The sequence below is a fragment of the Rhinopithecus bieti genome, unplaced genomic scaffold, assembly GCF_001698545.2.
Source record: "Rhinopithecus bieti isolate Rb0 unplaced genomic scaffold, ASM169854v2 scaffold_11587, whole genome shotgun sequence".
Taxonomy (NCBI): Eukaryota; Metazoa; Chordata; class Mammalia; order Primates; family Cercopithecidae; genus Rhinopithecus; species Rhinopithecus bieti.
In genome coordinates, this window is record NW_016806966.1 from 2,150,886 (window position 1) to 2,174,313 (window position 23,428).

A 23,428-nucleotide genomic window follows, 5' to 3' on the forward strand; every position below is an offset into this window, starting at 1 on the left:
CTCACTCTGATGCTGGCTCTAAAGATCTAGTCCATGGATAACAGATTTTAAAGTACTTTTCAGAAAGTATTTTATACTTGAATTTTCTTATACATGAAATAACATGAGACCAGGTACAGTGCCTCACGCCTATAATCCCAGCACTTTGGGAGGCCAAGGCAGCTTGATCACTTGAGCCCAGGAGTCCGAGACCAACCTGAAAAACATGGCAAATCCCTGTCTCTACAAAACATACAAAAAACAAAAAAATTAGCTGAGTGTAGTGGTATGTGCCTGTAGTCCCAGCTACTCAGGAGGTTGAGGCAGGTGGATGGCTTGAGCCCAGAAGGTTGAAGCTGCAGTGAGCTGTGATTTCACCACTGCACTCTAGCCTGTGCAACAGAACAGACCCCATCTCAAAAATTAAAAAATAATGCGGCCGGGCATGGTGGTTCAGGGCTGTAATCCCAGCACTTTGAGAGGCCGAGGCAGGTGGATCATGAGGTCAGGAAATCAAGACCACCCTGGCCAACATGGTGAAGCCCCATCTCTACTAAAAATACAAAAATTAGCCGGGTGTGGTGGTGTGCGCCTATAGACCCAGCTACTCAGGAGGCTGAGGCAGGAGAATCGCTGGAACCTGGGAGGTGGAGGTTGCAGTGCACCAAGATCGTGCCATTGGACTCCAGCCTGGGCAACAGAGCGAGACTCCATCTCAAATAATAATAATAATAATAATAATAATAATAATAATAAATAAATAAAACAAAATAACATGCACACCCTTATAAATGAGGAACTGGTCAACCCTGGTTGTCAACAGGTCACTGGTCACCTTTAATTATAAAGATGTTTTTGTTGCGATGGCAATCTGCATAAAAATAATCAACTTTCATTTCTATTTAAGCTTGGTTCATGTCAGGATCTCCAAGAGCAGAGCAGTAGTGTAGAGGGACAGGGACTAAGAGACAGGGAGTGTCAGCACCAACTTGTTCACATTGTATCTCTGCTGGTGGCCGCCTTGGCACCTCACCCCTTCCACACCACACACAGAAGTAAGCAGAGCCCAGTCCAGCCCAGGAGAAAGAAGGAAACTAATATTTACTGGGCACCTGCAATGTACTGGAAACTTTTAATCCTCACCACAACCTTTCGAAGTAACAGACATGAGTCCCACAATACAGATGAGAAAAGCACCTTCAGCGGAGCCAGGCACCAGCCCAGGACTCAGTATTATTGTCACAGATCTGCCCCGGTCTCAGTGTCATTGTCACAGGTCTGACTCCACAGCGCATGCTTGCCCATCATACAGCATGGCCTCGGGAGAGTACCTGTGCTTGGAGCCCTGGTGGGGCAGTACGGAGGGACAGAAAGGGCAACTGGGAGGAAACCGTGTGGTCTTTCTCCCTCCACACCCTAAATAGATTCACTGAGGTGGACTAGGTCCTCATTTAAAGGGCTGAGGGCGAAATGGGAAGAGCACTGGGTGGGAGTCAGAAGATATATAACCTCATCCTAGCTCTGCTGCCTGTGTGTGATATACCCTTGGGTAAGTCACATAACCAGCCTGGGCTAGTGTCTCACCCATACCTAAATACCTCCTGTTCTACCTTTCGGTAAACTAAGAAGGGGCCATATCCCACGTCATGTATTCTTCAAGCATCAAACCACCTACGTCAACAGAAACGTGGAAGTGCTTCCTAGAACATTTCAGAGGAAGACCCCTAAGAATGACAGCTGGTGAGACATAATCAGGCAGTCTATGGGAAGGGTCACTGATGGCAAACCATTAGCTCTGGTGCCCCCTAAGGCTGAGGTTTCTAGGCTCAGTCCTCTCCCATATCTCTCAGCATCATGGTGCGATGGACCACAAATACTAGCCTCGAACAGTGGGTCTTACAGAATTTTCAAAGCACATGCTGTAGGAAAATGACATAACAAAATGGCCTAGGCTGACCATCAGGAAATGGAGACTCTCAAGCCAGCTCTTCAGCTACCAACTGAATGCCTTGGACATGGCATTTTCATCTCTCTGTCCTAATCACTACATTTTGTATGCTGGATTTGAGACTCTAAAGTCTCTCTCTTGGATCAATGAAAGTTCCTTGTGCTGCCAAGGTAAATGATCCCGATTCCGCCATGCAGGCGTCTATTCATAGAGAACTGAGCACAGAAACAGCTTCTCACCCTCTCACCCAGGATTCTCTGCGATTACTAAAAATGAGCCCATCAGTTCTAAAATTAGAAAAAAATGCATATGGTCTAATGTTCTTTACTGTTTAAACAATAGCAATTCCTTGGAGAAATCAAGAAATTGCATATACTGTTAACTTACTATTGATCTATTTTTTTCTCTTTGAAGTTTTGCATAAAATACATAGACAGAAATGGAAGATAACGGTATGCTTGGAGCCTAAAGGGCAAGTAACTCATCTCATGGGTGTGAATATTTTATTAAATGTGTTTTCAGAAGGGTAGGATGACCCCAGAATAATGCTGTGGTTATAGTGCAAGCTCTTGGAATCACAAACAAGCAGAACTAGCTTCCTTAAGGCGATCAGTCACATTCAGCTTGCAAAGGTTATACCAGACTCTGAGCTTTACCCTAAAGAGAGAGGCCTGTAAGATTAATGGCAATGTTAACATAACAAAGCTGTTTCACACAAGCCAGAGGTGTCCCTAAGCACTCTGAGCTGAACCACAATAGAAAAGATTAAATCAGACTAAAAATATCAGCAACCTTGATGAAATGAACTGAACTGAAAGGATTTAGAATATTCCAAGGGCAACATGCCAAAATCATATAAAACATCAATTTAATTCTCATGCCTCTGGGATTCCTAACCCAACCTTTAATTGGTTCTCCCAGTGTTATCCAACACCTCTTTTCCTCTTTGCCAACTTGTGCATTTACGTGACTATTTGAGTCCTAAAAGCTTGTCATAAAATTGGACATCCCCAATTAGCATGTTCAAACTACTTCATTCAAGAATATATCCGTGAAAAGAGCTTCACCAATTAGGTAAAGCCATCAGACCACACTACTATCTGTTTCTCATCCCAGAGCCTTATAGCTATATGATTAAAGTACATGCTTGAATTTTGGGAGTCACCACCTTTGCCCCTAGCTGAGGCTACTGCTGGAGTTTCCAAGAGGTGAAGAGAAGAAAGGAAAGGAGACTTAAAGATCACAGACACTCACACACCCCGCCTTTCATGCAGTAATCAGCCCAGTCCAATTTCTGGAAGACAAGACTCTAAGTAACAACTGCCTGTCTGTCTAGGCCAACACACTGCTCTTTCAGTCAAGTTCCCTTTAACATTTCCAATCCACATGAATCAAGCTTCCTGAGTCTACACCATTAAAGTGCTAGGGTAGGTATTAGAAAACCAGACATAAAGATCAGGCTGTAGCCCTACATCAGCTCCATAGGGAGCTGGGACTGCCCTCTTTCATCTTTGTAGCGCAGTGAGAACTATAAATCTCTGGCCACAGACCTTGTCATCCAGTTGTCTGTAGAGACTAGAGATCTCTTCATCATACTTCTCTTTCTCCTCTGTAGAGATGCCAGCAACAACAGGAGCAATATTGTCTATGATGGGGGTGTTATCACAAGGCTCCAGGTTCTTCTGGTCCTTGGCACTGATCTGTTCATCCTCAGGCACAGCTTCTCCTGTAAAACATAGCCGAGCAGAGTTGGGGATTAAAGAAATTGAGCATGAAACCCTCTAGGAGGAGTACTAAAAATAACCAATCCTGGTGAAAAATACACAGAGGACACAATAAAGGGTTGTTGTGTGGTTACAGTTTGTGTTCTTTCTATTTGATAAGAAAGGTCTTAGTGAATTGGCCAAAACAAGTCTAAGAAAAAAGAGAACTGTGTAAAATCTCCCCTCTCAAGATGCATCCCTGAAGTAAACTGATTCCAAGCTACTCCAACATGCAGAGATGCCTGAATTCTTTACATTCATTTTGCTTTAGTTGAGGAATATCCTGGGGCTTTACTAGAGTCATATTCTCTCTAGTGATTGATTAAAAAGGAAACAGACCTCTAAGGCATCCTAATTATGAATTAATTATGTCACTGTTTCATTAATAGAAACAGCCAAGTAAAGAAACACACTGGCATTGTTCGATAGAACACTGTAAGGCTCAAATCCTCTGAATTCAAGAATCTCTGAATCTGAGGTCAGAAGAGAGGGTAGCCCTGGATCCAAGACTAGCGCTGCAAAAGCTCACATTTCAATACCACTGTCTCCCCCAGGAAGCCAGAATTAATTGGCTCTGCTGGAAAGTTCAAATAGAATAATCTACTCTGATATCAGGTAGTCTTAGGCAAGAAATGCAGCCAATCTAGACTATCTCGCAGAGATCCTACCTACGACTTCTCAGTCTGCAGAGTAGCATTTGTTGGGGCCTTCAAAGGAAGAATTGCCAAATTTGACAACCAAATTGATGGAAAAGGTACAGCACGCAAGCTGGCCAGTGGCTGTCTCCAACAAGAACATCAAAGACATAAAGTGCATAAAAAGGATTCTAAGAAAACTACTGGCCCCATTGAGTCTCCCAAATATCTTCCTGGAAAGCAAAACCAAACCCAACATACTTTTCCATCACAGTGTTTACCATCAACACCACAATCATCTTGCTGCAGTCAGTAGTCAGAGTGTCTGCAGTATTCCAAGCCTCACCCCAGTTCTCAGCCCACAAAATCCATTTTGTAAAAATTCCCCAGGAAAACTGCGTTGAGTCAGAGAGTTTTTCAAAAATAAATGATAGAAGGCGGGGCACAGTGGCTCAGGCCAAGACGGGCAGAAAACTTGAGGCCAGAATTCAAGACCAGCCTGGCCAACATGGCGAAATACCATCTCTAGCAAAAATACAAAATTCAGTATTTGTACAAAAATACAAAAATTATCTGGGCGTGGAGGTGCACACCTGTAATCCCAGCTATTTGGGAGGCTGAGGAACGAGAATCGCTTGAACCCGAGAGGCGAAGGTTACAGTGAGCCACGATAGTGCCATTGCACTCCAGCCTGGGCACCAAGAGCGAGACTTTGTCTCAATAAATAAATAAATAAAAATAAATAATAGAGTAACTGAGATCTCAATCTGTGGCTTCATTAACAATATATATCATGCTTCAAGGAACCCACCTGAACACTGTACACATTTATCTCAATATAAACAAAACACTGTCATAGTTTAGTTCTGCTGCTTATGACTCCATTATCTCACTGAATAACCACAAAATACAACATGGGGCCTCCATGTTAAGTAAAATTAACAGCCAACGTTTTCACTTTTGTATCACAGTTCCATTTGAAGCAGCAACTTGAAGCAAAACGTAGAATAAACTATTACTTTGCTGAATACAAAATTAAGCCAACCCTTTTGCCTTTTCCAACAAGACTGTGCTACACTTAAGCAGTTTTTCTAAAATTATTGACCTGAAACAAAACCAGAATATCAGAGTAGCCTTTGAACTGAACCTGAACCAAATCAATATTTCATTCAGTTCCAATTCCTGGCTTAAAATATCCATCAACACAACAACCTTAGTGTGCAGACTGGATTTCATCCAATTAAAGGATCTATATTCTCTACAGTCTGCTAAATCCATGGGCTATAAAAGCAGTACCATGTTCTTTTTTTTTTCTTAAACATATTAGATAGAAATAGATAGATAGATGGAGATAGATAGATAGACAGACAGACAGATAGATAGATAGATAGATAGATAGATAGATAGATAGATAGATTTTCTAACCACATAAATAATTCAGGATACATTCTTAACATAAACAACTCAAGCAATGTGGAATATACAACTAAAACTTGAAAGTCCTCCTTCACCCCTCCCTTCTAATTCTGTTCCTTCCCCAGAGAAATTCACCACTAACACTTTGGTAAATACCCTTCCTCTTCTTGGATTGTGACAGTATCTCTAATTTTTGAGCTCTAGCTTCTGAAATTTGGGAACAGGGCAATCCAGTACAGTATGAATTTAATCTTCCAGCTTAGGCATGACAAAGATGAAATTCTTAGCTATACTAGACCAGACACCAACCAGAACATGGTCATATTATCCACAGGCCAACTCACTCCAAGTAAAGAGGTAAGATACAAAAACATCTGGAAGAGACATATTCCCTGTGTTCTTTGGTTTCAAATGGCCAAAGAGGCAACGGTATCATGAGGCTAGGGTGAGCTAAGGAGCTGCCCAGTGTGTTTTGATTCAGCTGAGTGGGCAGGGGCCGGGGATAGACTTCTATAACCTTAGCAGCAAGTGATCTGTTCTAACCAAAGTCACAGGCCTGACTTCCCCTAAAGCTGCCCTCTTCTCCCATTAAGGAATTACAGCATCACCAAGTAGAAAGGTTGTCCCAGATGGCAGAGATCCAGCAAGTTAGCCAATGCTGCTACAAGGCACTGTGAAAGTAGTCAAGAGACTCCGTCATCTCCAGTGCTATGGCGGGACGCTAAAGCCACATTGTACCTTTAAACAGGTCTCATTAATCACAAGCCCATCTCCTGCTTACTCTCTTGGTTTACTTTCTGTAAAGGAGAGGAAATAACAATGCCTTTATCACAGGGTTGTTCTAAAGATAAATGAAGATAGCATATGTAAAAAGCACAAAAGGCAATATTGTTTAAAGTCCATCTCTTATCCCCTCCTCTCCCTGACAAATTTGCAACTTTGTAGGCTTGGCAGATAAATTACTATTTTTACTTATTCTGTGATTTTTGTTTCTGAGATCTTCACAATAACTTTGTGGCTGGAGCTCAGTTCCAAAAATAAAACATGGTATAGCCATGCAAGTCCCTTTCAGGTTTATTTTTATTATTATTAAAACAGTATTTGAAATCTACAGCAGACTTTGTGGTTTCTCTCGAACAATTCTCTCAATCAAAGCATTAACATGTCTCCTACAAAGCTACATCTAAACAACCAGTTCTTTTCAGTTTATATTCTAAAGGTCAGGCAGTCAGGATTATTTTTTACAGCAGCCATTTCAACGGAGAAGAACAAAGCCGCAACACGCAGTAACTAAAGCAGCACAGCTCCTGCCCGGAGAGGAACCAAGAGCTGGTTTTCCAACACCACTGCCCTCCAAAGGGCCGAGAAAATGACTTCCAGAAGCGTCCTGGTAACTACACCGTCCGGCTCACAAACACGTCCGGGGACTGTAAATCCCCAACACTAGGCAAGACCTGACACTAGCTTATCTGTCTCCATGGCAATCTCATCACACTAATGGAGAATATTCCCTGCACTGCAGTGGACCGAGTCTCTGGAGAAGCCCCCACATGGTGATTATGGAATAACTGATTTGAACAAGGAAGACAGCTGCAAACAGACTCTAGAGAAATAACGCCCTGAACTCTGATGGTGGGAGAAGGAGAAAAAGACCACCAAAGGAAGATTAGCATCTATTTTTAGTCTCCCGCTTTGCATTAAAAGCAGATTTCTCTTAGTTTAGCCTCTGAGGCTTATACCTGCTGTCTATAGGAAAAGAGCTCATATAATATTGTAAAGCATCTGAAAGGCCTCCCCCTACACACACTCTGAAAACCTTCCCCTTCTTTAAATAAGCATCCTGGCATTTACCATTGTCAGATGTAATTACCTTTAAGGACTAAAAAGATTTGTGTTTACATAGGAGCATTCACTGAAGCATACCTGTAAGGCTTACAGAGCATTCTAATTATAAAATAAAAACTCCCAGAGGGCATAAATAACATCTCTACAAAAAACAGAAATCCATCAACGGCAACGGATGAGAATGACACACTAATCAAAAATTCTCATTAGGGCTATTAAAATTTCTAAAATAGGTTTTTGGGAGTTTTTTTTAAAGAAAGAAAACCATTAGATTGCCAGTAATTCATTAAAATTTCACACATGAAATAGCAACAAGCTAGTTATCCTTTTCATAAGTTGAGTTCCTAAAGCCTCGGGAGAACACAGAAAGGTAATTGCATTCTCTCAGTAACTCTGGAGCAGAGATTTGCTGGTCACTCACAGCTTCCGCCAGAAACCACAGCATATCTGGCAAACGAGATGCTTTCTTTTAATACCAATTAAATAGGCCCAGTGGCAGACCTAATGGTAGGTAATTTCTATATCAAAGAAACTAAAAGGAAATCTTTAAGTTGCCAGATGGGTGAGAGCAGCTGGCTACAAGATGTCATTATATAAATGTGATGTTAAAACAAAAAAAAATTCCTTGATGAGATTATTTTGCATGCAAATAGCATCTTTCACCCTCATTCCTAAAAATACTGTAAGCAGCTTAAAACATCCTCTAATCCCTCCTAGAGCGATTTTCCAATAAACTGGTTGCCTGGGACTCTGCATCCTCCTTACATTCATGACCTCCTGAACAGGCCACAACATTCTCTTAGTGGACAGACTAAGGTATTTCTATTACAGGGTTTGGTTGTGTTCTCAAAAGCAAGCAGAGGGCCTAGTAAATTAGATCTCTCCAATGAAATGTTAATTTCTGAGAGTCCATTATAATCATGGATCTGAGAAGGGGGCCAGCATCTTCGAAAATTTAATGCTAAAAAAGCAAATTGTGTTCCAATTGTGGGGGTCCCAAAGTTCCACAAAGCCCCAAATCAGACTAGAGGCTACAGATTTAGCTAGTTACTGAACCATGCCTGCTGGCCTCACAGGTTTTGAACTGGATGAACAAATCTGCGTTAGCGACTGCCAATTTTTCCACACTTTCTCAGTCTGTGATGAAATTAATTCTTTGCATGACTTCAGCAGATAAGGTAAATCTACATCCACTGTTTTTTAATCTTACAGGCAATTATACAAGAGAAGTGAATCTGCAGATACACCAGTTTGCCAGTAATTTCCCTGTTCTCCTGACACATGGATTTTCAGGTCCTCCTTTTTCTGACTTAAATCCCTGTAAAAAATTATTTTTCAAGTGTAAAATTCAAAGTATCAGAAGAGAGCACGTGTGAAGACTGACCTGGCAGCAACAGGGAGCTGTGCACGCAGCCTTCACCCCTCCCTCCCCGTCCTCCTGTCAAGAGTTTTCTTGATGGATTGGGAGGAAGTTAGCATGAGCTGGAGCTGTAATTCACTCTGAATCCAACTATCTAACTCTATCTCCATATATAGGATTGTTCGAGTCTTTTCCGCACATATGAGCAACAAAGCAATAGAGCTTTAGAAAAAAATTCCATTTTCTGGCAACTGCCCCACTCCATCTATCTGTTCCTTAAGCAAGCAGGCTGAACAAATCTCTGTGAGGCTAAAGAGCCAACAGAGCCTCCAGATTCGAAGAAAGACCAGTCATTGATTACGGCCCACAAGATGTCACTAGTAGATTGTGGTGAACATTTGTTGCTTTTCAGCCACTCGACACCCATTCTTATAAAATAGCACCTCAACTTCCTTTTAAGGAATTAGCCCCCTCAACTGTGTGCAGTCTTCATCAGACAATTGATCAAAGTGCCCTGCCCTTCCCCAGCCAAGGCACACCAGCAAGCACAGTATTCCCACTTCTATCCTGGGCCTCTGCTTCTCCAACATAATCACATAGAGAAGGGAAAAAAGCGTTAATTCCAGGTGTGGCCACTTAAGAGACCTGCCTATCTCTGCTGCCTGCTGCCTGCATCCCTGAAGCAGCCCCAGCCTACACTTGTCGGAGCCTGTTGCCTCTGCTATCCTTTGGAGTCTGCGAATCATTCGTATCCTTCTAACGCATTCTCTTTTGGCTTTAGCCAGGCAGTGTCAATTCCTGTCGCTTGCAACCCAAGGATCCTAACTAGCACCCTGGGGAACGGAACCAGGCCAGTGGGTGGCACTCCTTAGCCCCATGCACATGCCCGGAGTTATCCTGCCTCCATGGCAATGTCAGAAAGGAATTAAAGCTTAGTGTAGTGTATGTGATGTGAGTCACAGGCCTTCTTCTGAGAATCAAGGTTTAACAGTGCCCAGAGGAGAAAACTGCTCAGCCTGCATTCTGAAGTGGCCCCTGTCTTAGCTGCAGCTGCTATAAGAAAAGTACCACAGACTGGGTGGCTTATACAGAATTTATTTCTTACAGTTCTGGAGGCTAGAAGTCCAAGATCAGAGTGCCAGCATGGTTGGGCCCTCCTGGTGAGGGCCCTCTTCTGAGCTTGCAGATGGCATCTCATTATAGTCTTACATAGTGGAGACCAGAGGGAAGGAAGCTCTCTCAGAACTCACAGGACACTAATCCCATTCATGAGAGTCCATCCTCAGAACCCTATCACCTCCTAAAGGCCCCACCTCCTACTATCACCACCTTAGGGATTAAGATTTCAACATATGAATTCGGGTGGACACAAAACATTCCATCTATAGGACCCATCGAGCTACAAAGGGTTGAAAATTGGTACAGGTGGAGGTGTGGGGGAGGGTGAGACCAACCTCTAGGCATGTAATAGACAATGCAGTATTTCACCAATTTTGAATGATTTAGGGCAGGGCGTGCCCTGTCCTGTGGCACAGTACCATCACTGCCAACTGGATCAAACTTACCTATTTTCACTTATGTCCATTAACTGCCTGCACCTGATCTGTAGTTGATTTCCTACTCCTTTGTATTGCTACTTCATTCTATGTAACAGCAAGTAGGAAAAAGCACAAGCATGCGTGCGCACGTGCACACACACACGCACACACACTTTGCTACACACACTCCTCCCTTGCTCTCCAGCAGCTGAAGTATAGCAGCCAAACTCTTAAATTATAAATACCATGCAAAGAAAGAAACCTTTTTCCCGGGGAGAGTGCACACAATTGACAAGGCCTCTTTAACTTGTTGCGACCGCAATGTGGAAATATCAATACCCAGGAAATGTTGAGGGGAACTAAATAGCCACCTCCTACAAGTTTAGAACCAATGTGTGTGTTGAGTTTCAAAGGAAAGTTGGCAATATCCTGCCACTCTGGTTTTAGTGAAGGGCACTGATGCTTTTTTACTCCACATCTCAAAAGCCCAGCTCTCACGTTTACACACACCAGCCATGCCCTCATTATCTTCTGCTCTGAAGAATTAGGACATGTGGGACACCATGGAAGGGCTTCCAGTGCCCCCTTTTTTTTGGCGTGATATTTATTACACCCATCTACCTGGCCCTGCACACAAATCAGCTTGATGAGCAGGCTGCGCAGACAATAGAAAGAGAATGAACTTTAGAGTCAGGCCCACTCAGTTCAGATCGCAGCTTTACCAGAGACTGATCCACCTGGGGACATTTTCGGGCCTGTCATTCATGGTCACATTGGCTACTTGAGGACTAACTGCCCAGACTCAGAACATAACAAAAAGCCTGGCCTGGTCTGTTGTCCCTATGACACCCACTGGCACATCACATGAGATGCAGAGTTACTCTTTGAGGTAGATCTGCCCCCTCCATGGGACAAAGGACCTCTCCCCACCTCCTCACTGCCCCTCACTACTCTCCTTCTTGCCTGAAACTTACATCACTAGAGCCAGTTCTCTACATTTAAGAACTCTGCCCCCAGAAAAATCACCTTTAAATACAAATGTTAGCTGGGGAGGAAAGGAGAGCTCTGTGGAATCCCTCCAATTCCCTTCTCCCATCACAACCAGTGGTGACGTGGCAATGGGGATGTTGGGAGCCTCTCAGACTCTGTCTTCTCTTCTTTCTCTGTAGTCCAAAGGGCCCTCACACCTACCTATGCCTTCAATTACTACCAAAAGATTGATGACTCCAACTCAAGCAGATCCTCTGAGCTCCAGACCCTCAGACCTAACTTCTTATCTGAATAATGTTCCCCTGGATGTTCCATGGGAACCCCAAACTCCCTCCTCCCTCACCCTTGGTTCTCCTCCAGCATCCCCAGTCTTAGGGAATGGTCTCACCCTCCATCCAGCTTGGCAAGCCGGAAAACTCACAGCTGTTATTGAAACGTCCCTCTCCCATAGCCAACTCCTCACCACACCCAGCTAATTTCTCCTCCTAAATACCTCCCAGGTTCATCCATTTCTCTCCCTTCCTACTGCCCTCTCACTTCAATACCATCACCTCATCCCTGGAAGACCACCCCAGCTCCCAGCCCTCCTCTCTGACCTGCAGTCCACTCTCCAATACAGCCGATGGATCTTCAAAAATTTGAAGGTATGACCCACAGCTTAACACCCTTGACCAAAATCCTGAACACAGGAGAGCTCCGCCTATTCCTCCAGCCCATCTTAGGCCAGTGCTCCCCGCTGGCCTATGTCCTCCATTCTCAGAGCCCCCACCTCACCTCATGTCCCACATTTTGCCCGGCTAACTGCTGCTTCTCTTAGATACTAATCTCCATATTGCATACTCAAGGAACCGTTCTTCACTGGCTTCTCAATCAAGGTCAGGGCACCCTGTTGTATAACTCTTGACACCTGTGCTTTCCGTTCTTGGTATGCAGCATGGACGGCCATCATACATTTATTGATGAGGACTGGCATTTACCTCCCTCCCAGCTCAGACCGTCCTGAGGGCAGAGACCACATCTGACTGCCCACCCTTTAATCTCCAGCACCTGCATTAAGCATATGTTTGCTTCACATACATTTATTGGAGGTCTACTCTGTGCCAGAGTATATCATCATACATTATTTTTCCCAAATTATGTAACTTAAGGGCTCGTGTAGGATCTCATCCAAGAGGGCACCAAAAACAGCACATTTCTTTCTTTTTTTGAGATGGAGTTTTGCTCCTTTTGCCCAGGCTGGAGTACAATGGCATGATCTTGGCTCACTGCAACCTCCGCCTTTGGGGTTCAAGCGATTTTCCTGCCTCAGCCTCCCAAGTAGCTGGGATTACAGGCATGCGCCACCATCCCTGGCTAATTTTGTATTTTTTAGTAGAGACAGGGTTTCTCCATGTTGGCCAGGTTGATCTCAAACTCCCCACCTCAGTTGATCTGCCCGCCTCGGCCTCCCAAAGAGCTGGGAGAAAACAGTACATTTCTAAGGAGATTTGCAAGGTGTTTGAAGATTGACAGTTAAAATGATGTCCAAGTAAAGAGGCCAAAAACAGGACTGAGTGCCCAAAAGATGCTAGGCATGACGGTGAGTCAGGCAAACAGGGCAGTGGGCAGATCCCAGAGGATGGCATTTGATGAGGGATGGAGAACTGCAAGGTTAAAGTTTGGCAAGAGATGGAAAAGGATGGGAGAAAAAAGGTTCATTGCCCACCCTGTAATGTTTCTAAAGCCAGCACCCCCAATCCTTTACCAAAAGGCTTTACTAAATGTCCTGGTCACCCAACAGAGAACTGACCTGGAGGATTCCCGAAATAAAACTTCATATGGCTACTCCCCACCTTGCCAACTACTGCTCCCGACTCTCCCATTCCTGCCAAATTGCAAGGAATCATCCACCAGCCTCAGGTGCTGAATTATTCAATTATTCTAGCAGCTTTCCAAACACGTGTGCTGCTAGAAAATCTTTCAAAAGTAAAAGAATCATGTTATTTAGGCTACTAGGTCACTTTTGAAACCTGTCTTGAATTCTCGTTTGCCATGTAATTGTTTTTCTATTAAAAAATAGCTCATTGACACCTCACCCTTACTAGCAAAAAGCAGTGGCAAACATGTAATCGCAAAACAATCTGCTGCAGTTACGAACAGTCAGTGTTACCTCCAGATCCTGCACAACAGCCCCCGGGCTCCTACCCTTACCCAAAGCTGAGGTATTGCTGCAGCACCTAAAATATTGAGTACAGCAGCAGAGGACCTGAAGAGCCACTTCCAACTATCCGCCATTCCCCTACACACACACCAACCTGCCTTATTTTAGTTAAAAAGAAAAAAAAAATTAAAAAGCCTTCTACCTTCTAACCTACGTCACAATGCTAAAATCACTAAAATAATCTGTCTGCACTTAGATCTGGAAACCCCTCTTAACACCTCACCCACAACCCACCCACCCACTGCATGTCAGCTCTCTGAGATATTTTCTCCCAGTAGAACAAACCAAAGAGAATGTTTTGGGGAAGAAGGAAAACGAGTCACGAACCAAGCCTTTAAGACTCCATTTTAGCACAGGGCTCCTTCAAGAGCTCTATATTTCCGGCATGAAGATGAGTTTGGTCAAAAAATGCAAGTATTTGCCAGAGGTAGACTTTTAACCCCAAACCAGTGATAAATCTCACATAGGAGAGAATGATATTTTTCATTTAAGTCAAAAGCAGTCTGAGCCGCTAAGTCTCAGGCACTTTCCTCTAACCTACAAATAGGGGTACCAGCAAGTTATTACAATATTGGATAGAGGGCATCTCATTGGAAGCAGATTAAGGCAGTCCACACTAACAATGAATGCTAGCCAAGTGATGGGATGGGGATGGTGCCTGTGTTAGGGACTAAGAAAATCTCTGCTTGTTCATACAGGTTGTTGCCAGGAGGAATCAAGCTGTACCATTGTCCCAGCTTTCCCAAGTGCCTCCCAGGATGCCAACAATCACAAGAAAAAGAAAGTACACACTCGGCCACGCATGGTGGCTCACATCTATAATCCCAGCACTTTGGGAGGCCGAGGTGGGTGGATCACTTGAAGTCAGGAGTTCAAGACTAGCCTGACTAACATGGTAAAACCTCATCTATACTAAAAAAAAAATTACAAAAATTAGCCGGGTGTGGTGCTGCGTGCCTGTAATCCCAGCTACTCGGGAGGCTGAGGTAGGAGAATGGTTTGAACCCTGGAGGTGGAGGTTGCAGTGAGCCGAGATCACACCACTGCACTCTAGCCTGAGTGACAGAGCAAGACTCTGTCTGAAAAAAAATAAAAATAAAAATAAAGCACACACTCATGCCTCACTCTTCCTCTTTACTTTTCCTTACCATTCCTCCACCTGTTCAGTTCCATCTCCAGATGCTGGATAACATTCTTCAAAGTCTTGTTTTCTCTTTTCTTTTCATATTTCTTCTTCCATTCTTCTGCTGTCAGTTCTAGGTTCACAGAGACTGTATTCTTGATGGTCTTAGCTCTGGGATTAAAAACATAAGGGGACAATTCAGCTCATTATTAGCATTAGCGAAATCAATATGATTAAGCCCGAGATTCCTCATGTCAAAAGACTGGAGATAGGGAAGCAGAAAGGATCCTGTGGCTTTCACCAACCATCCTCCTAACTGGACTAATGGCACCACTACCCCTTGAGGCTTCAAGATCATCCTTTCCTTTTCTCCTTCACATCCCACCGGTCTCTAAATCTAATGGACGTTTATTTGAATTGTCTCAGGGTTTCCTCTTTCCCTCTTCCCTCTGCTACTGTCTTAGTCTGTGTCCTCAGCCATCCTTATGGTTATAGTCTTTTTCAAATGTTCAGTACCCTCCTTTAAGCCCCCTGAATACCATCACCAGATTTACCTTCCTAAGTTGAGGTTCTTTTCAGTTCAATTAACATTTATGAATTTGAGGTACACCAAGACAGATGGACAAGGTCTCTGGCCTCTTGGAGCTTGGAGTTTCTTATACCAATGATATACAGACAGAAATAATAGAATCAATTATTTCTCTTCCTCACCTGTGGTACCCAGAACCACCCCTGATGTATTTAACACATCAACACATGCCTCGTGGGTCAGGTGGGTCCTGCAGCCAGGTGACACTATGGCTCCCTGCTGAGCCATCACAGCCCATCATCACCATGTGGTGAGGAGGCCCCATGGTATTCAGATCATCACATTTTCCAAGAAAAATCAGAAACTGTTTTTTCTTTAATTTGTGTCTCCCAGTTTTAAACTATTTATAAAAATAATGGGCCGGGCACGGTGGCTCAAGCCTGTAATCCCAGCACTTTGGGAGGCCGAGACAGGCGGATCACGAGGTCAGGAGATCGAGACCATCCTGGCTAACACGGTGAAATCCCGTCTCTACTAAAAATACAAAAAAACTAGCCGGGCAAGGTGGCAGGTGCCTGTAGTCCCAGCTACTCGAGAGGCTGAGGCAGGAGAATGGCATAAACCTGGGAGGCGGAGCTTGCAGTGAGCTGAGATCTGGCCACTGCACTCCAGCCTGGGCGACAGAGCGAGACTCCATCTCAAAAATAAATAAATAAATAAATAAATAAATAAATAAATAATGTGTGGGACAAACAAACACGCCTAATGGCCACCATTTTGCCACTTTCAGTACAGGAGATGATGCGATCTCCTGGGGCACATGGCCTGGGGGGTTGTGATGCCACAGGGATGCTACCTGGAGAGTAACCCAAAGGGGCTACTGTAGACAGCAAATCAGTAGCTGCACCAGGTGATACCAAAAACAAAAGCCACGGCTCACCTCAGCATGCACAGAAACGAACACCTAAGTAGCCTTGTCCAATTGAAAAGGGAACTCCACTTAGGCTCGCTTTTTAAGAAGCTAAAGCTTCATTAAAAACTATGTGATATCCTGTTTTATTTGCTATTGACTTTTTCATTTGGAACTTCCAACAGTTATTACACCGTCATATTTGCCAGCACAATCTGATTTGTGATTCGGGTTAATTACCGTTGTCAGCAAATGACATCCTGATTTCTATTTCAGTGCAAGAAATGCAGCAGTCCTCACCAGCACTACAGATGTCATTCCAAAAATTCATTGCTAAAGCAGACAACTAAATAACCCAACTGTCAAAAGAGGAGTTTAACAACTTCAATGTAAGACTCCATTTAAGAATTAGGATAACTCCCTCTTGTTCACTGTAGCTTGAGGCTGAGGTCCCCAGAAGTGCTTCGAGCCTAATTTTTCAAATAGCAGCAATTTTATTATTACTTTAAAGTCATAAAGTCTGTTCCTGTTTGACACTCTCACCTCTCCTACTGACATCCTCAGGCAGTGCTGTGGATATTTCTCAGATGCAAGCACAAACACCACAAGCATCTATTATCAACTTAGTAAGGCAAAAAGTGAAAAATAACTCATGGCTAAAATGCTTATGGACCCTTAAGGGCACACTTCAAGGCTACTAATCTTACTTTCTAAATCATAAAGAGTCCCTTGATAATTTCACATGATACCAGAAAGAGAAAGCTAAAGCCTCTATGCTGTACTCAGGCAGGTTTAGCCAGAGACACATTTTGTGAGCAGACTCAGCAAGGTTATCACCATTGGTGTAACTGGTTCTCATTCTCAAAGTACCTTTTAATATTGCCTAGAAAATCACCACTTCTGTGGTCATCAGGGTCCTGGCAGGAAACAGATGACCTGCTCAAATTGCATGATTTGGAGAGTGCTTAACAAAGGTTTGGAAAGGTGTTGGGAAATAACGAGGGTTAATATGGTACCCACATTAGGTTTGGGGGAGCCATTACTACCCTTAAGCTGAAGGGGAGCCAGAGAGAGAAGGCTAGAAGGAAAAGATTGCCTGGTAGGTATGAATTGTAACCGCCATTGGTAGGGACACAGCTAACCCAAAATGATCTGGCAGGGAGCAAGCCAGGAAATAAATACCTGAACCTCACGCTCTTCTCTCCTTCTGATGGCCTGCCTGTGTTCCTTCCCACTGGCTTAACATAACTGGAAGCCAGAGGAAAAGGAGCCCATTGCATGAGCCCAAATCAGTCACCCTCCTAAGTCACACAGCAGGGCAGAGATGGCACAGAAAAGATCCAGAGGAGTAGCTAAAGATGCGCAACCCAACTTCCATTTAGAACTCAAATAACAGTGGGAATCCGTGGCTCACGCTGGAGCCCAAGACTTCATTCAGCCCAAATGGGGCAAGTGGGGCCTTTATATCCACTAAAGGTAGAATATGAAAAAATCAGCTTACACTGAGAAAGAAAGATGTTAATTCTCCTAAAATTGTTCTAGAGAATTAAAGTAATCCCCACCTTCCCCCAAGAAAACCCTAAGGGGCTTCTGTATGTGTTATACAAATTGGCTAGCTGATTCTGAAATTTATAATAGAAATGAAAAAAAAAAAAAAAAAAAAAAAAAAAAAAAAAAAAACAAGAATAGCAAGGTCAGTTCTGAAGATCCAAGTCAGAGGATTGAATACCAACACTTTCTTATAAAGTAAAACTGATCAAATTGTCAGAAACGTTGGAATAAAAACAGAATAAACTGTCCAGAAACAGGTACTCAGAGGACAGTCATCTGACTTATGACAAAAGTGCCCATAAAGAAGAGTGGAAAGGGCAGTCCTTTCAATACATGGTACTGAGGGGAAGCGGAACTTTATCCCCCCCCACCCCCAATACCATGTAAAAAATTCTGTTCCAGAGAGATCCCAGACATAAATGTGAAAAGTAAAACAATAAAGCTTCTAGAGAAAATATAGGACAGTATCTTCAAGACCTTGGTGTAGGCAAAGTTGTTTTTTTTTTTTTGAGACAGAGTCTCACCCTGTTGCCCAGGTTGGAGTGCAGTGGCATGATCTCAGCTCACTGCAATCTCTGCCTCCCGGGTTCAAGCGATTCTCCTGTCTCAGCCTCCAAAGTAGCTGGGATTACAGGTGCATGCCACCATGCCTGGCTAATTTTTGTATTTTTAGTAGTGATGGGGTTTTGCCATGTTGGCCAGGATGATCTCAAACTCCTGACCTCAGGTGATCCGCCTGCCTCAGCCTCCCAAAGCGCTGGGATTGCAGGCATGAGCCACCGTGCCTGGCCAAAGATTTCTTAAATACAACATAAAAGAAAAAATAAATGTGACTTCATTAAAATTAAAAACCTGTCTTCATTAGAAGTCACAATTAAGAGAGTTAAAAGGCAAGTTACAAGGTGAGAGAAGATATATAAAACACATATACCTGACAAAGGACTTACCCAAAATAACTCTTTTAAATCAATAAGAAAAAACTGGGCAAAGACTTGCAACAAGCACTTTATAAAAGAAGTGCCAGTAAAACATCTCCTAAAAAGGTGTTTAACATTATTAGCCTAATAATGGCTAAATTAAAACTACAATGAGATTCCTTAACACACCCAATAGAATGGCTAAAAAATTTGAAACCGATAATGCCAACGGTTGCTGAGAATGAGCAATGACTGTAACAGTCAACTGCTGCTGGAGAGAGTGTGAATTATTACTGTCGTTCTGGAAAAATCTTTAGTAGTATCTACTAAAGTAGAATATTTCACACCTTATGACCCGCTCCCACCTAACAGAAATGAGGACATATATTCATCCAAAGGCATGACAACCAATGTCGTAGTAACTTTATTTATAATCACCCCAAAATGAAAATAATCCAAATATTCATCAACAGTAGAATGGATACATATAAGCCATATTCATACCACAGAATACTATATAACTGTGAAGAATAAACTACTACTACACCTAACAATGTAGATGAAGTTCACACATAAAATGCTGCATGAAAGAAGCCAGATACAAAGCAGTACTGCGTGATTTCACTTTTATATAGTTCAAAGACAGGCAATACTAATCTATGTTGATGGAAGTTAGGGTGACAATTACCCTTGACAGTTCGGTGTTGACTGAGAGGGTCCAAGAGAGAGGCTTCCAAGATGCTGGGTGGTGGTCACATGTGCATGTATATTTGTAAAAATAAAATCAGTTATACACTTAAGTTTATGCATTTTACTATATTATATTCAATAAAAATTGAGTTAAGAAAAATAAACTGATGTAGAAAGAAATCAAGTCAGACACAAGAATTTCCAGTTGCAGAATAAACTAGAGTTACTAAGAGAGATACTGAATTTTTGTGCCCCGAGGCTTATTGCGTGTGTGTGTTTTTTTTTAATAGAACAAATATTCTCCTATCAAAAACAATCTTGCAAAGTGAAATAAAGAGGGTCTCAGTCCCTCATTCTCTCAAGAGAGTAAGAGTAAAAGGATATAGAATATCTACAATTTCTTTTTCTTTTTACCATTAACTTTGGCAAATTTAGAGAATGAAGGAGCCTAATGATCACTAGCTTCTTTCTATTTGGACATTCAAAATTCATTTTTCCTTAATTAGCTTTAACTGATTTCAGAGGTAAAAAAAGAAAAAGAAACTGCCATCAATGCGGTTACACAGTGTTCTGCTGTCTTGTGGTTTGGATCTAGGGCGTGAGGCTGCCGGTGGACATGATCCGGAGCTTGAGCACAGGCCTACACGTGTGCATTTATTGCTCAGCTTTGTTTCGAAAAGAATTTCAGGTAGGAGCTTACAGGGAGACACAAAATCAAGAAGACAGCAGAAATTAAGAAGTGCTCTTAAGGTAGGTTTTGTGATTTTGTCTAGCAGAAGCTATACAGCAATTGTGATACCAACAAGCCTTATAGTTCTGGGACATTATCTCTTTGATATAGAGAAACAAGCCAATGACCCACAGAAGCCTTATTCTAGCCACTTACTGACTGCTCACTCATCCTCTTTAAAGGTCAAACTGACTGTGATACTATTTGATTAATCCAAAGTGACCTAATCATTCACAAAGAAATACAAAAGTGGGTTCTTCATTTCTAAAACCTCTCAGGGTTTTCAATCAGAGCTCCCACTGTGTACACAGATATCAATGTCTATTCCACCAGTTACAACCATAGCAGGCACTGAGCAAAATCCTAAAGGCTACTCTGGGAAAGAATCCAAAGGCTACTCTGGGAAAGAACTTTAATTCAGTCCTAAATTTATACCTTAACAGCAAGACCTGCTTTTAAAACTGAGTCAAATTGTGAGTATGCCATTATCAGGGTATCTGTTTTGTATCCTTTCCTTGTTTTGGCTTGCTTCAGCAAGTCAAGCACTACTTTAATGATATATGATCTAGGCGTGCCCCGGGTATAAAATCTCTTCTCTCCACAGGGAGGGAATTAGGACCAAATTTTTTAAAGACCTCAAAGCTTATGAATGTTAACCACCCTTAGAAAAGGCAGACCAAGCCCAGTGGACAAAGAGCAGAGGCCACAGTATATCTTCCATCTAGATACTGCAACAGAGACAGTTAAGTCAGAAAAGATTCTCTTAGATATATTCTACTAAAGAATGGAAAGAGGAAACTACCTCCCCATTCTTGAGCATTCTGTTATTTCCTTCCCAGCACCACTCAATCTTTCCATCACCGAATTTGCAGTTTACATGCTCAGAAGCACATGGCCAGCTTCCAAGACTGCTCATGGTACCCATCTTCACCACCGAGGTTAAACACCCATACGTGATGACACTGAAGGCATCCTCATAAGTTGGCATTTGAACAAAGCCCTCCTTGAATGGGGAAAAGACCTAGAACCACTGCATTCTGATGAGTCTCATCCCCACCTGCTTCCCTAATGGTTTCCTATACTCATATTTCCTGGCCACAGTCAGTTCTAAAAGACATGAGGAGTGCCTACCACTGGCGTTTCTTCTAATTACTTTGGCTTCCCTGGAATAACCACAAAGATGTTTGTTCTTGGTACCTTCATACGTTTTGTTTCAGCATCCTCCTTCTCTCATCAGGTGTTCAGGATAGTGCTGGCATTTGAATAAGGAGCTCTAGACAACCTCACACCTTCAGCACATAGAATAAATCTGTCATGTGTGATTCTGCACTATGAGTGGTGTGTGTGAGAGAGAAACAGAGATTCTCCCACTGTGGAAGCAAGAGAGGATAGAAAGTATAGCATTCTTCACTATCAGAGCTTTCCAGAGAAACAGAACCAATAGAAGATAGAGACAGGTGATAGATAAATATAGATAACATATTATACATCCTATTGTATACATAAGATCTTATTATATATACATACATATATATTATATATCTCACTCTTTTATTTACTTAAGAAATTGACTCCCATGACTATGGGAGTTTGAAAGTTTGAAAGCCATAGGGCAGGCTGACAGCTGGAAACTGAGGCTGGAGTTGATGTTACCATCTTGAAGCACAATTTTTGTCTTCTCCATGAAACCTCCATTTTAGCTCTTAAGGCCTTCAACTGAGTGGATGATGCTCGCCCCTATTATTGAGGTTAGTAATCTGCTTTGCTTAAAGTCAACTGATTGTAAGTGCGAAGCACATCTACAAAGTACCTTCACAGCAACGCCACGATTTGCATTTGATTAAGTAACTGGGCACTATGGCCTAGCCAAGTTGACACATAAAACTAATCCGAAACTACCTTCTAATTTACTCTGAGACCTAGTTCCCATCTATAACACCAAGCGTTCTTCTGAAAGAACCACTGCTCCGAAGCACCTTCCTGGCTTCTGGTGAGGGAAAGAAGGAGGGTGGGAAGGAGAAATTAAAATTTTGTGCCTTTAAAAAGTTCTAGTCACCTGAGAAACATTCAGAAATGACATGGATAAGGACTGGGCATCTAGTTAAATGTATGTCACCCACAGTATTTCTTCCCTCCAAGAGCAAAAATTAACCCTATTGGTGTTTCAGCAATAGCTCCCCCAACAGGAATGATTTAAGCCTTTTATTCTTCCCTGTCAAAGTGTAGTCAAGTATCTGCCTTGGCCAAAATGCTCATCCTACTCTCACTGGTAACATGTTCTCATGTTCCGGTGACATACATTTCATATGCACACTATTCAGGCTCTGCCTAATCTAGCTAGCACTAAACTGGCAGATGACACAATTAAAATGTGACATGACTTTTTTAAGCGCACATCAGGAAAAGAAGAAAGAATATTACTTTCCCTAAGATATCAATTCTCCTTCCACATTCAACATACAAATAAAGCCTTTGAATTATTCATGCTGGATCAATCAAAACTCCTAGTGCCAAAGATGTGCTGATTCAGGTCTTCCTAACCACATTGGTCTGTCCCCTCAGAGGGCCTCTTTCCCTTCATTACCACCCCAAATCAAGGTACATTAAATAGGCTTCCAACACAATTGGGTGATTTGAGTTCACACTTCTAAAACATAAATATCTTTTTCAAATAGTGCTGTAAAAGTAGTTTAGAAGAGTAATTAAAGACTACAAAATAGAATTCTGGAAGCCAGAAGAAAAAAATCAATAAAAGTGCTCTAATTTGAGTCTGGCTTTTTGACTTTCTACTGCCTGGGAATTCACGTGCTGCATCCTCAACTAGATTAAAAGCTCTTTGAGAATGCAGGAGACAGCACTTACTTCTTTAATGGCACGATGCTGGGCATTCAGGAAACCAAAGGAAACAACCTCGACTGAATGGAAGAACTAGAATGCTGGAAACCATCATTCTCAGCAAACTAACACAGGAATAGAAAACCAAACACTGCATGTTCTCACTCATAAGTCGGAGTTGAACAATGAGAACACATGGACACAGGGAGGGGAACATCACACACTGGGGTTTGTTGGGGGGTGGGGGTCTAGGGGAGGGATAGTATTAGGGGAAATACCCAATGTAGGTGACTTGTTGACGGGTGCAGCAAACCACCATGGCACGTGTATTCCTATGTAACACACCTGTACGTTCTGCCCATGTATCCCAGAACTTAAAAGTATAATTTAAAAAAAAAATAGAAACAGACATGGTAAATTTTTCCCTTTAAATTCCAGTATCTAACCTATAATCCTGAAGAATGCCAGC

At 42.5% G+C, this 23,428-nt stretch overlaps 1 protein-coding gene across 1 annotated transcript in view; it reads right to left on the bottom strand.

Moving 5' to 3' along the window:
* KIF5C (kinesin family member 5C) overlaps positions 1–23,428 on the bottom strand; it is a 158,379-nt gene that overhangs the window by 54,714 nt on the left and 80,237 nt on the right. Inside the window, exons 11-12 of the mRNA XM_017879100.1 lie at positions 14,823–14,968; positions 3,478–3,653 (exon numbers count right to left, since the gene is read on the bottom strand). Of these exons, the coding sequence (XP_017734589.1) occupies positions 3,478–3,653; positions 14,823–14,968 (322 nt within the window). The remainder of the gene's footprint in view (positions 1–3,477; positions 3,654–14,822; positions 14,969–23,428) is intronic.